Source organism: Arachis stenosperma, chromosome 7, assembly GCF_014773155.1.
Source record: "Arachis stenosperma cultivar V10309 chromosome 7, arast.V10309.gnm1.PFL2, whole genome shotgun sequence".
Lineage (NCBI taxonomy): Eukaryota > Viridiplantae > Streptophyta > Magnoliopsida > Fabales > Fabaceae > Arachis > Arachis stenosperma.
Genome location: NC_080383.1, coordinates 23250457 through 23263298, shown reverse-complemented (window position 1 = coordinate 23263298; position 12842 = coordinate 23250457). Strand labels below are relative to the sequence as shown.

General features: G+C 39.6%; 1 protein-coding gene across 1 annotated transcript; it reads left to right on the top strand.

Moving 5' to 3' along the window:
* Window positions 1-11256: 11256 nt before the first annotated feature.
* LOC130939570 (uncharacterized) lies at window positions 11257-12630 on the top strand. Its single transcript, XM_057867663.1, has one exon. The coding sequence runs from the start codon at window positions 11257-11259 to the stop codon at window positions 12628-12630; it is 1374 nt and encodes a 457-aa protein (XP_057723646.1).
* Window positions 12631-12842: the final 212 nt, after the last annotated feature.

Here is a 12842-nt window from a genome sequence, read left to right as displayed (position 1 = left end):
TGTCGAAGGCGTGGCACGCCAGTTCCAAAAAGTCACTTTGGCGTGCCACTTGAAGGCCAAGGCGTGGCATGCCACTTACTGTAGCGAGACAAGATCATGGGCATGGCACGCCAACCTTTAGGCGTGGCACGCTGGTATAAGTTTCCAGAGAGGGTGGAAGAGGCCAATTACATGGGGCGTCCCACTTGGTATCGAAGGCGTGGCACGCCAATCACTATTCTTCACTTAGGCGTGCCACTTGAGCAACCAGGCGTGGCACGCCAATGTCACTCAGAGGCCAAAGCATCATCGGGGCGTGCCACTTGAGTTCGTGGCGTGGCATGCCAAACAGAGGAACCACTCACTCACAAAGGGGCATGGCACGCCATACCCTGGGCGTGCCACGCTAGTGTAACTTTCCAGAGAAGCTTAGCCAAGCACATAACAAGGGCGTGCCACGCTAGTTCATGTTTCCAGAGGCAAACGAAGTGGAAAAATCAAAGGGCGTGCCACTTGAGCTCGAAGGCGTGGCACGCCAACACAAGAATGCCACTATGGCATGCCACTTGAGTTCGAAGGCGTGACACGCCAAGGTTGACAAGGGACGAGCGTGCCACTTGAAGGATTGAGCGTGGCACACCAAGCCATTTTGAAGGGCACGTGACACACCGATGAAGCGCCAGCCACACGCCAGCTAAGGAGTCACGTTTATTGAGTGTTTTCTTTCCCTCCAAAATGTAATTTTCCCTTTTTCACTTTTGTAATTTCTTTATTTTCACTAGGAGTAGTATAAATACCCCCAAAGAGTATTGAAGAGGGGTGAAGCAGTTAGTTCTAGAACCACTTTTACACTCCACTTTTGAGTACTTTTCAAGCTATGAGTAGCTAACTTCCCTCTCATTGAGAAAGGGAGCTCTGTTGTACTTGATAGATTGATAATAGTGAAATTCTTCTTCTCTTCATCTTCTCTTTGATTTGCTAGAAGGAATTTTGGTCTTAATGCTTAGTGTTCAATTATCTTGGGAAAGAGATTAATGTAATTGGGTTTCATGGGAACCTTGGGGAAGGAAACATGAAACCATACTTGAAATCCCTTCTCTCACTTGAGTAGAATCTGGGTTTTGATGATGGAATACGTGACATATAATCCCCCCTCTACCTGGCTCTACAAGGGTGTGTGGTATAATCAGAGACCAAGCATATCTCTCTTCATGAGCAATTAGACCAAGGAATTGGCTATTGATCAAGATCTGAGAGATTAAGTCACCAGGGGATTGGAGCTCAATCAATCATGATTGCCAAGAGGTCAGTGAGTTGCATGATTGAAGAGGATCTAAGCTAGATTTGATCCAAAGAGACAACATCTCCTAATCTCAATGAATTCCCCCATTCTTATCTATCCATTTCTTTATAGCTTAATTTTACATTCAGCAATTCCCCATTCCTATTTACATTCAAGTCATTTATGATTCAGTACTTTACATTCTGCAATTTCGAATTCTGCACTTTATTATTTTTCTTTACATTCTAGTCATTTACATTTATGCCATTTACAATTCTGCACTTCACAATCTTATTGATCCGCTTGACTAATTCATCAATCAATTAAAACTGTTTGGATTTTCCAATCTCTGTGGATACGATCCCACTCTACTGTGGGTTATACTTGGCGATAATTTTGGTGCGCTTGCCAAAAGAACTGATTCACTAAATTTTTAAAAGGGGTAGTGAATTCGATTCATCAAGTTTTATGGTGCCGTTGCCAGGGATTGACTTAAATTTGACAGTGATTAAATTGATTGGGGAGCTAGATTAAGCAATTTAATAACTTGTTATTTTAATTTCTTTTATTTAGCATTTTTTATTTTATTTTGAGCTCTATTTCTTTCTTCTTTGATTATCCATATTTCCACCCTTCTAACTGTTTGATCAATTGCACTACTCTCACTAACAACCACTCTAACAAAGTAATTCATTCACCCACTTTCTTTCTTGCTTTTTGCCTTGATTGGTTGTATGACAAGTAGGAGAAGTGGAGCTTCAACTTCCTTTGATTCTGAACCTGAGAGGACCCTCTTTAGATTAAGGAGGGAAGCAAGAGGGAAGAGAGTCATTGGTGATGAGGAAGGGGAAGAGTATTTTGAAACAAACATGGAGGAGAATATGGAGAATCATCATGAGAAAGAAGTTTATAACCATGCCAGGGGAGGCCCAGTCAACCATGATGGATAAGAAAGGAGAGTCTTAGGCTCCTACATCAACCCAAACCTTGGAAATTGTGGCAGCAGCATCCTAAAGCCAACAATTCATGCCAACAATTTTAAGCTGAAGCCTCAGCTCATCACACTTGTTCAGAATAATTGCTCATATGGAGGAAGTGCCCAAGAAGATCCTAATCAACATCTCAGCACATTCTTGAGGATATGTGATACTGTAAAGTCCAACGGGGTACACCCTTTGATAAACCACTATTTTATGGTTTATATTGTATTTAATTGAGTGGTTTTATCAAGCTTTTCATCCACTTATTCATAGGATTTGCATGATTTTACAATTCCTTCCTAGTTTAGTTCTATGATTGAAAACATGCTTCTTTGGTCTTAATTTAGCTAATCTTAATCCTCTCTTATTACCATTTGATGCCTTGATCTGTGTGTTAAGTGTTTCAGGTTTCATAGAGCAGGAATGGCTTAGAGAATGAAGAAGAAGCGTGCAAAAATGGAAGGAACACAAGGAATTGAGGAGATGACCAGCGAGAAGTCACGCGGTCGCATGGATCACGCGACCGCGCGAAATGGAAGAAATCAGAGTGACACGTTCGCGTGCCTGACGCGACCGCACGGATAGGAAGCTGCACGAACGACGCGAAAGCGTGGACGACGCGCACCCGTGGTACGAGAAATGCTGAGTAACGCGAACGCGTGGACGACGCGGACGCGTGACGAACGCGATCTGCAGAATTACAGAAGTCACTGGCACAGATTCCGGGCGGCATTTCAACCCTGTTTTTCGCCCAGAAACACAGATTAAAGTCCAGGAACATGCAGAGACTCAGGAGATGAATGGATATCAAATCATAATTCAATTTTAGGTTTTAGATGTAGTTTTTAGAGAGAGGTTCTCTCCTCTCTCTTAGGATTAGGATTAGGATTTTTATAAATTAGGAATATTTCTCCTACATCTCAGGTTCAATGTTCTTATTTATTTGTTTTCTCTTTTATTTGTTTAATGACCATCCATGTTATGATTTTCCTTGGTTAATATAATTTGAGGTATTTTTAGATCTATGATTTGTTTCTTTTATCTATGATATAAATAATTTAGATTTTTTTATCTTTTGGCTCTGGCTGATTAATTGGTGACTCATGAGTTATCAAACTCATTGTTGACCGAAAGTTGGAATTCTTCAAGAATTAATTCGAGTTTCACTAACTCTAGCCTTTCCCAAGGAAAGACTAGGACTTGAGGAATTAAAATTAATTCATCCACTTGACTTACATTCATAGTTAGAGGTTGACTTAGTGGGAGAAAAATCCAATTCTCATCGCAATTGATAAGGATAACTGGGATAGGACTTCCAGTTTTCATACATTCCCAAGAGTTTTATTAGTTATTAATTTATTAATTCTTGCAATCTATTTCTCTTGCTTAAAACTTTTTTCAAACCCAATCACTGTTTTTCCATAACCAATAATAAATTATACTTCCCTGCAATTCTTTGAGAAGACGACCCGAGGTTTGAATACTTCGGTTTATAAATTTATTGGGTTTTGTTACTTGTGACAACCAAAACGTTTGTACGAAGGGATTTTCTGTTGGTTTAGAATCTATACTCACAACGCGACTATATTTTTACAAAATTCTTTACTAGCAAAAAATCCTAACATCAAAATGGCGCCGTTGCCGGGGAATTGCAAACGTGTGCCTTATTATTGGTTATTGTAAATATTTTTCAAAAAAATTTCAGATTTTCATTTTAAAATTTTTTTATCTTATCTTATTTTTTTCAAAAATCATATCTTTTTTTTTTTCAAAATCTTATCTTATCTTTTTTCAAAAAAATCATATCTTTTTTCAAATATTTTCTTTTTTTTATTTTCTCTCACTATTATAAACTCTCACCCCTTTGACTATGAGTCTGGTTATAATTATGTTGCAAGAAGAGGAGATTGTAATGACAACTTGCATCAAGGATGGAACAATCAAAGATGGGAGGGGCCACAAGGATTTGATCAACCCTCATGGCAACAACCACCTCCAATGGACTATCAACAACCATTTTGTGATGCATATCAAGGCAATGGCCATGGTAAGCAATCTTTCGATTATCAACAACCACCACCATACGCCTATGAACCCCCTCCTCAACATAACTTTGGACCAAGATACTCACAAGCCCCTTTCCACCAAACACCTCCATATGACCCTAATCCTTATCCACCACACCAACCACCTTATGAGCCATACTTAGAACTACCACCTCAATATACACCATCTCCTTATTATTATCAAGATGAACCACTTTCCTACCATGAACCCTTTCTCCCAACAAATGAACCCTCCTATCCACCCCAAACCTCCATGGAGAAAGCATTTACCGATCTAAACTCTACTATACAAGCTCTCGCTGCCCGAATCAGACCACCAAATAGCTTCAACAATCAATCCTCAAGCTCTAGTGCACTTCCTTTTCAACTACATAATGATACACCCATCCCATCACCACCATCCATGGAAGAGCACCCATATCCATCAATCCAAGAGCAAGATGATCACAATGATGCTATTGATATGGAACAAGAGAAAGAGGATCATCTTCCCGAATTCGTACTTCATAAGAAGCTAGAGGAGGTACTAAAGGTGAAGGTAGGAGAGACCCTTGAAGATGAAGGAGTAATTGAAGGGAGTTGTCATGGAAAGGTAATCATCAAGGAGGAACAAGAGTCAAGGGATCATTTCCAGGAAACAGTAGATCAATTTCATGCAACCCTTCATCAATTGGGGCAAGCAATAAATCAATTACCTTCCAGACGTTCGGACACTCAAGGAACCCCCATGGCTTCATGTGGAAAATCTAATGAAGAACGTAGCATGAAGGAGACACTAGAGACTCCAGTGGACAATAAGGAGCATGACTTTGCCCTGGAACAAATGGAGGAAGCCATAATAGTTGCAGAGGAAGAAGTGGTTGAAGATTTAGGAGATGTAGAACCTCCACGGGAACCTCAAGTCACAGAACCCTCTTCTAAGGAGTTTGAATTTGTTGTTGAGGAGGGTGTACAACCTCCAAGGCATATCATGGTTGAAGACTTGGAAAAGGTTGATCAAGAGATGGAGATTTCAGAAGAAGAAGCACAACCTCCCATACCCTTGGAAAGTAGTGAAGAGGAGATTGAATTGGAAGAAAGCTACCAAGAGGAAGAGGTTGAAATTGAAGAAGCTTACAAGGAGGTGGAAGCTGTTAGAGAAGAGCACAAGGGAATGGAGCTTGCAAGTTCATTAGAAACACCTCTCCCAAAGCCATTACCGTCCAACACAACATTCAAGTGGGTAAAATTCATATCCCTTAGCTTTTTAATTCCACTTGAATATGGGCTACTGGAGACGGATGGTCAACTTAGAGCTCTTTGTGGCATTAAGCGTAAGAGGGAGATGGTCCGTGGAAGAAGTTGTCAAGTAAGGTTCCACATGGTTGTGTGCTCAACATTTAAACACAAAGGTTGGCACAAAGCTCAACTGAATAAGTCTAGGAAGTTATTTGGCCGCTTCAGTGAGAATTCAGACTGCTTGCCACCCAGATGGAACAATATTGCTCAACAAGAAGACAGGTGCAAAAGCAAGGTTTGGGACCCCGGAATTCAATCTAGAAATCAATACTCTTGGGGCCTTGTCACTTGCTTTAGCTTGCTTGAAGGCTTTCTGCGCCTAGTTTGTGATCCCGAAGGCTATTGGAAGTAAAAACATTGGTGGGAATTCCTGGATCAGCACAAGCATAAGCCACCAAAGCAGGAAGCTCATCAAATGTCCAACTTAAGGACTTTAACTAAAAGTGCTAGGTGGGAGACAACCCACCATGGTATGATCGTTCCCTTTCCATTTTGCTTTGTTTTTGAATTTTGTTTGAACCTAGAATTTCTGCATAACATTCATTGCATTTTGCATTCTGCATACTGCATAAAAAAAACACGCACGCGATGTGTTAGCGTCACTGACGCGTCCGTGTCACAAGTGCGTTGGGAAGAAAATAAGATTGAACAGAGAGTCACACGAGAGTGTGGCTGGAGGTGTGCCTTTGGCACAAATTGGTCCACACGACCGCATCGCTGACGCGTCCGCGTTGTGTGGGAAAAATGCCTCCCATGCATCCGCGTCACCCACGCGAACGCGTGCCTCAAAATCGACGTAAAAAGGGTGTATGGCCAAAAGTTGAGCTAGAATTGGGCTGGACTCGTGCTAGAAGCACAAGCCTTGCCACACGTACACGTGCCCCAGGCGTCCACGCCATTTTCAAATTCAGGCCATCCACGCGATCGCGTCAACCACGCAATCGCGTCACCCAAGGATTTGGCAATATGCATTTTAAACAGAGAGTTGCGTGACCGCGAGGCTACCCTCGCGCTAATGGCACAACTCGATCCACGCGACCGCGTGGATGATGCGTCTGCGTCATTTCATAGAAGCGCTATCCGCGCGAATGCATCACTCACGCGTTCGTGTCACCAGCGGCACACAGCTTATCTTAATCTGCCAAAATATCTTATCTTTTTCTTCCCCTTCCTCCTTCTTCCCTCTTTCTTCTTTCTTCTTTCTTTCTTTTTTATTTTCATGCATTTTTATGTTGGTGTTGGAGCTTTATTTGGATTCTACTTTATTATAACTGAGCTGCTGGATATTATAAGGATTGATTTGACAATTGATATTTTAAATTTGGCTCTCATATTTATTTGGATTTATTACTTTCATTCCTCTTTTAACTCACAATACTTGTAATCCACCTGTATTTGAGATTATCATTCACAATTATCATCATACAAGTGCTCTTTAATCCAGCTTATTTTAACAATTGATGTTTGACCTATGCTTCTCATGCCTTTGCCTGCATGCTTTTACACATCTTGCATCAAATTGATTTAATATGCCTTGCTATATTTCCATTGATGTCCTAATTGTATGTAGTCGCGACCATGTATTTAAGACATTATCCCTTACCTTGGCATTGATTATCACTTAAATCTTTCTCCTCCCGGTTCTAGCTATTTGAATTACATGTCCCTTTCCTTTCTCCCTTTTTCAGGATAGCCACCAAGAAGGGTAGGAAGAAAGCTACTCCCAAACCACCGGCAAGGAAAGGAACAAAAAGAGCACCAGCTAAGGAACCACAACCCCCATCCACCTGCACATCTCAGCATGCACCGAGGACAGTGCAATCTTTAAGTGTGGGGAGGTCGATACCGATCTCCACGGGTTAGCTATTCTCTTCTCAACACCAATATTCTATTTTCTTTGTTTGTTCATTGCTGCATTTGCATATTTGATTGCATGTTTATTTGATTTTATGCATTTAGTTACTACGTGGTTGAAGTAATATTTTCTTTTTCAAGAAATTTTTATAGTATTTTCACTAATTTAAATTGAAAATTTTTTTGTTAAATTTGTTTGAAGTTGTATTTGGAACATGGTTTTTGAGCCAAAGAACACACAACCTGTGAGATTTTGAGCTTATTTATATGTTACATTATTTAACCATAAATATTTTATTCTTGTGTGTTTTCTTCTCTATAATTGCAATCTTTACTTTGTTTCAATCTATATGTCCAATATTTAGTATATTTACATGCTTGCATATGATTGAGGCCATTACTTGTTTTTGCTTACTTATCCCAAATAAGCCTACCCTTTTATGTCACCCTTGTTAGCCAATTTGAGCTTTTTAATCCCCTTCTGTTCTATAACCACATCACTAGCCTTAAGCAGAAAAACAAATTAAATATTCCAATTGAATCTTTGGTTAGCTTAAGATAGAGGTTGTGCATCAACTAAGTGTGGGGAAACTGTAGGCACATAGGTTAATAAGGGAATGTATCATGTTTCTAATTCGGAATATTGGGAAATTTGGGTATCTACTCATGTAAAACAGAAAATTAAAAATTCCATATGCATTGATATGTTATTTTAGTCTTTGTGTCTCTATAAAAAAAAAGAAAAAAAAGAGAGAAAAAGAAAAAAAAAATATATATATATATATATATAATATAATATAAATAAATAAGGGGACAAAATTACCCCAATGTTAAGTTAATAAAAGATCAATGCATATGTGACACAAATTAAAAGAAAAGTTGATACATGAGTATGTGATACAAAAGTAGGAATGATGAGTAGCTAGGCATGATTTTAGAAGTTATATAGAATGTATGTAAGTTAGGTGATAGCCCAGGTTACTCAAAGATTCAATTTATAGCTCACTTAGCCATACATATATCCTTACCTTTACCTCAGCCCCATTACAACCTTGAAAAGACCTCATGATGTTTGCATTGGTACATTAAATATTTGTTGATTGGTTAGCTGAAGAACAAAGTTTAGAAAGCATGATTAGAGAAGATTAGAGTGAAGTACCCTATACACTTGAGAGACTAGAGTGATATACACTACCAGTGAGAGTTCAGTGCTTGATTCTATGTTCCCTGCTTTCATCAGCTATCTTCTTACAAGTTTACTTGTTTTCACTGTATAATTTGAATTAGTGGAATTTGGTTCATATTTGTCTTGAAGAACTTATTTACTTTTAACCAAGTAGGTAGAAACATTTTGCATGTAGTTGCATCCGCATAGATAGGTTGCATTGCATACCCTCTATCATTCCTCTTCACTCCTTTATAGCTTCTCTTAAGCTTAGCATGAGGACATGCTAATGTTTAAGTGTGGGGAGGTTGATAAACCACTATTTTATGGTTTACATTGTATTTAATTGAGTGGTTTTATCAAGCTTTTCACCCACTTATTCATAGGATTTGTATGATTTTACAATTCCTTCCTAGTTTAGTTCTATGATTGAAAACATGCTTCTTTGGACTTAATTTAGCTAATCTTAATCCTCTCTTATTACCATTTGATGCCTTGATCTGTGTGTTAAGTGTTTCAGGCTTCATAGGGCAGGAGTGGCTTAGAGAATGAAGAGGAAGCGTGCAAAAATGGAAGGAACACAAGGAATTGAGGAGATGACCAGCGAGAAGTCATGCGGTCGCATGGATCATGCGACCGCGCGAAATGGAAGAAATCAGAGTGACGCGTTCGCGTGCCAGACGCGACCGCGCGAATAGGAAGCTGCACGAACGAAGTGAAAGCGTGGACGACGCGCACGCGTGGTACGAGAAATGCTGAGTAATGCGAACACGTGGACGACGCGGACGCGTGACGAGCGCGATCTGCAGAATTACAGAAGTCACTGGCACAGATTTCGGGCTGCATTTTAACCCAATTTTCGGCCCAGAAACACAGATTAAAGTCCAGGAACATGCAGAGACTCAGGAGATGAATGGATATCATATCATAATTCAATTTTAGGTTTTAGATGTAGTTTTTAGAGAGAGAGGTTCTCTCCTCTCTCTTAGGATTAGGATTAGGATTTTTAGAAATTAGGAATATTTCTCTTACATCTCAGGTTCAATGTTCTTATTTATTCATTTTCTCTTTTATTTGTTTAATGACCATCCATGTTATGATTTTCCTTGGTTAATATAATTTGAGGTATTTTCAGATCTATGATTTGTTTCTTTTATCTATGATATAAATAATTTAGATTTTTTTATCTTTTGGCTTTGGCTGATTAATTGGTGACTCATGAGTTATCAAACTCATTGTTGACCGAAATTTAGAATTCTTCAAGAATTAATTCGAGTTTCACTAACTCTAGCCTTTCCCAAGGAAAGACTAGGACTTGTGGAATTAAAATTAATTCATCCACTTGACTTACCTTCATAGTTAGAGGTTGACTTAGTGGGAGAAAAATCCAATTCTCATCGCAATTGATAAGGATAACTGGGATAGGACTTCCAGTTTTCATACATTGTCAAGAGTTTTATTAGTTATTAATTTATTAATTCTTGCAATCTATTTCTCTTGCTTAAAACCTTTTTCAAACCCAAACACTATTTTTCCATAACCAATAATAAATCATACTTCCCTGCAATTCCTTGAGAAGACGACTCAAGGTTTGAATACTTCGGTTTATAAATTTATTGGGTTTTGTTACTTGTGACAACCAAAACGTTTGTACGAAGGGATTTTCTGTTGGTTTAGAATCTATACTCACAACGCGACTATATTTTTACAAAATTCTTTACTAGCAAAAAATCCTAACGTCATCCTGACAAAATGAATTACCCACATTGGAATCCTTACATCTACAAACTACTCTTGTTCCCTTTTTCACTCAAAGATAAGGCAACAAAGTGATTGGAATCATTCCCCAAGGATAGCGTAACTACATGGGAGGAGGTCGTGAACAGATTTCTTGCAAGATTTTACCCTCCACAAAGAATCAACAGGCTGAGAGCTGAGGTACAAACTTTCAAACAACAAGATGGAGAAACACTCTATGAGTCCTGGGAGAGATTCAAAGATCTAACAAGAAGATGCCTACCGAAAATGTTCAATGAGTGGGTACAACTACATATCTTTTATAAGGGACTATCCTATGAAGCAAAGAAGGCAGTGGATCACTCTTTAGGAGGCTCACTCAATAAAAAGAAAACCATTGCAGAGGCCATAGACGTCATTGAAACTGTAGCTAAAAATGAGTATTTCTATGCCTCAGAAAGGATCCAGAAGAAGTGAGTGCTAAAACTCAACTCTGTAGATGCTTTTTTAGCTCAGAACAAGGCAATTGCAGCACATATAGCAGCCTTAACCAAGAGGATGGAGGCCAACCAAGCCTTAGTTATTCAAGATTAAACTCCTCAATAAGAAGGAATTGTGTCAGAATCTGAAGGTGACTGGGAATAAGTCAATTATGTGCACAATTCATCTAGAACACCATATGACCCACACTCTAAGACATACAACCCAGGTTGGAAGAACCACCCAAACTTTGGGTGGGGAAATCAACAAAACCACAACCAGGACCACAACAAGCCTTATCCATCAAATCAACAAAACCATAACCCCAATCATCAAACAGGGAACCATAGACCCTACCATAACTCACAAAACATAGCCTACCATAACAACCAACCCATACACAACAACCTCAATCAAGATGCACCATCCTCAACTATGCAACCATGCGAAATCAAGAGCAACTTTGAGAGGATGGAGGCTGTAATAGCACAATTATCATCCCATATTTCAGGGGCAGTCTCCTCCCTCATGGACAGACAAGCACAAACTGACAGAAGGATATATGCTAATCAAGAGGAATACAGGTCAAATATGAAAAATCAAGGTGCAGCAATCTCAAAGTTAGAAGCACAAGTGGGAATTTTGTCCAAACAAATTCCACTTTCCACACACACATTTCCCAGCGATACCATGGCTAACCCAAGAGGGGAATGCAAAGCCATAACTCTAAGAAGTGGGAAGGTTGTAGAGGAAGGAGCCCCAAGCAAAGATAATCATGAAGAGGTTGCACCAAAATATGGAAACGAGGATGAAGGAGAGACCCTAGTTTCACCTCCACCAAAGCCAGTTTTGAAGCCTTATGTGCCAAAGGTACCATACCCACAAAGATTGAGAAAAGATGGGAAGGATGGCCAGTTCTCTAAGTTCCTAGAGATCTTCAAGAGGCTCCAAATCAACATACCATTTGCTAAGGTATTAGGACAAATGCCACTCTATGCCAAGTTCTTGAAGGAGCTTATAACCAAAAAGAGGAACTGGAAAGCAAAAGAAACCATAGTATTGACTGAGGAGTGCAGCGCCATCATACAGAAGAAGTTGCCTAAAAAACTGAAAGACCTAGGGAGTTTTCAAATCTCCTGCATCATAGGGGACATCACCATTGAGAAAGCTTTGTGTGATTTGGGAGCTAGCATAAATCTTATGTCCCTAACCATGATGAAAAGGATAAAGATTGAAAAAGCCAAGCCAACAAGAATGGCACTCCAATTGGCTGACAAAATATTTAAGTTCCCACATGGGGTGGTAGAAGACTTGCTAGTGAAAGTGGGAGAGTTCATTTTCCCTGTTGATTTTGTTGTGCTGGACATAGAAGAAGAAGCCAACACATTAATTATCTTAGGAAGACCATTTCTAGCTACTGCTGGAGCCATCATTGATGTGCAGAAAGGGGAATTAGTCTTGAGATTGCATGAAGAGAAAATGGTCTTCAACGTTTTCAAAGCAATGAGCTACCCCAAGGAACCTATAGGAGAATGCATGCTGGTAGACACTATGGAACAGATAGTTCAAGAAGTTATGGGAGAAGAACAATGCGAAGGAAATATTGAGCTGGAGCAAGCATCAGATGGAAAACTACCACAAGCAACCATGAGGAACTCAATCATGCCAACTACCACAGACAACAAAGATGCAAAGTCACCAAAACTAGAGTTGAAAGCCTTACCACCCAGCTTGAAGTATGCATATCTGGGTGCTAACAACACTTACCCAGTAATCATAAATTCAAGTCTGAGTAAGGAACAAGAATAGGAACTTATCCAAGTGCTGAGACAATACAAGGATGCCATAGGCTGGACACTTTTAGATTTAAAAGGGATCAGTCCTTCAATGTGCATGCATAAAATCTTACTTGAAGAGGATGCCAAACCCTCAAAATAGCAACAAAGGAGGCTGAACCCAACTATGAATGAAGTGGTTCAGAAAGAAGTGTTGAAGTTGTAGCAAGCAGGGGTGATCTACCC

What these genes read in the sequence shown, in the direction of transcription:
- LOC130939570 (XM_057867663.1), top strand. Translation starts at nt 11,257, where the DNA reads ATGCAACCATGCGAAATCAAGAGCAACTTTGAGAGGATGGAGGCTGTA.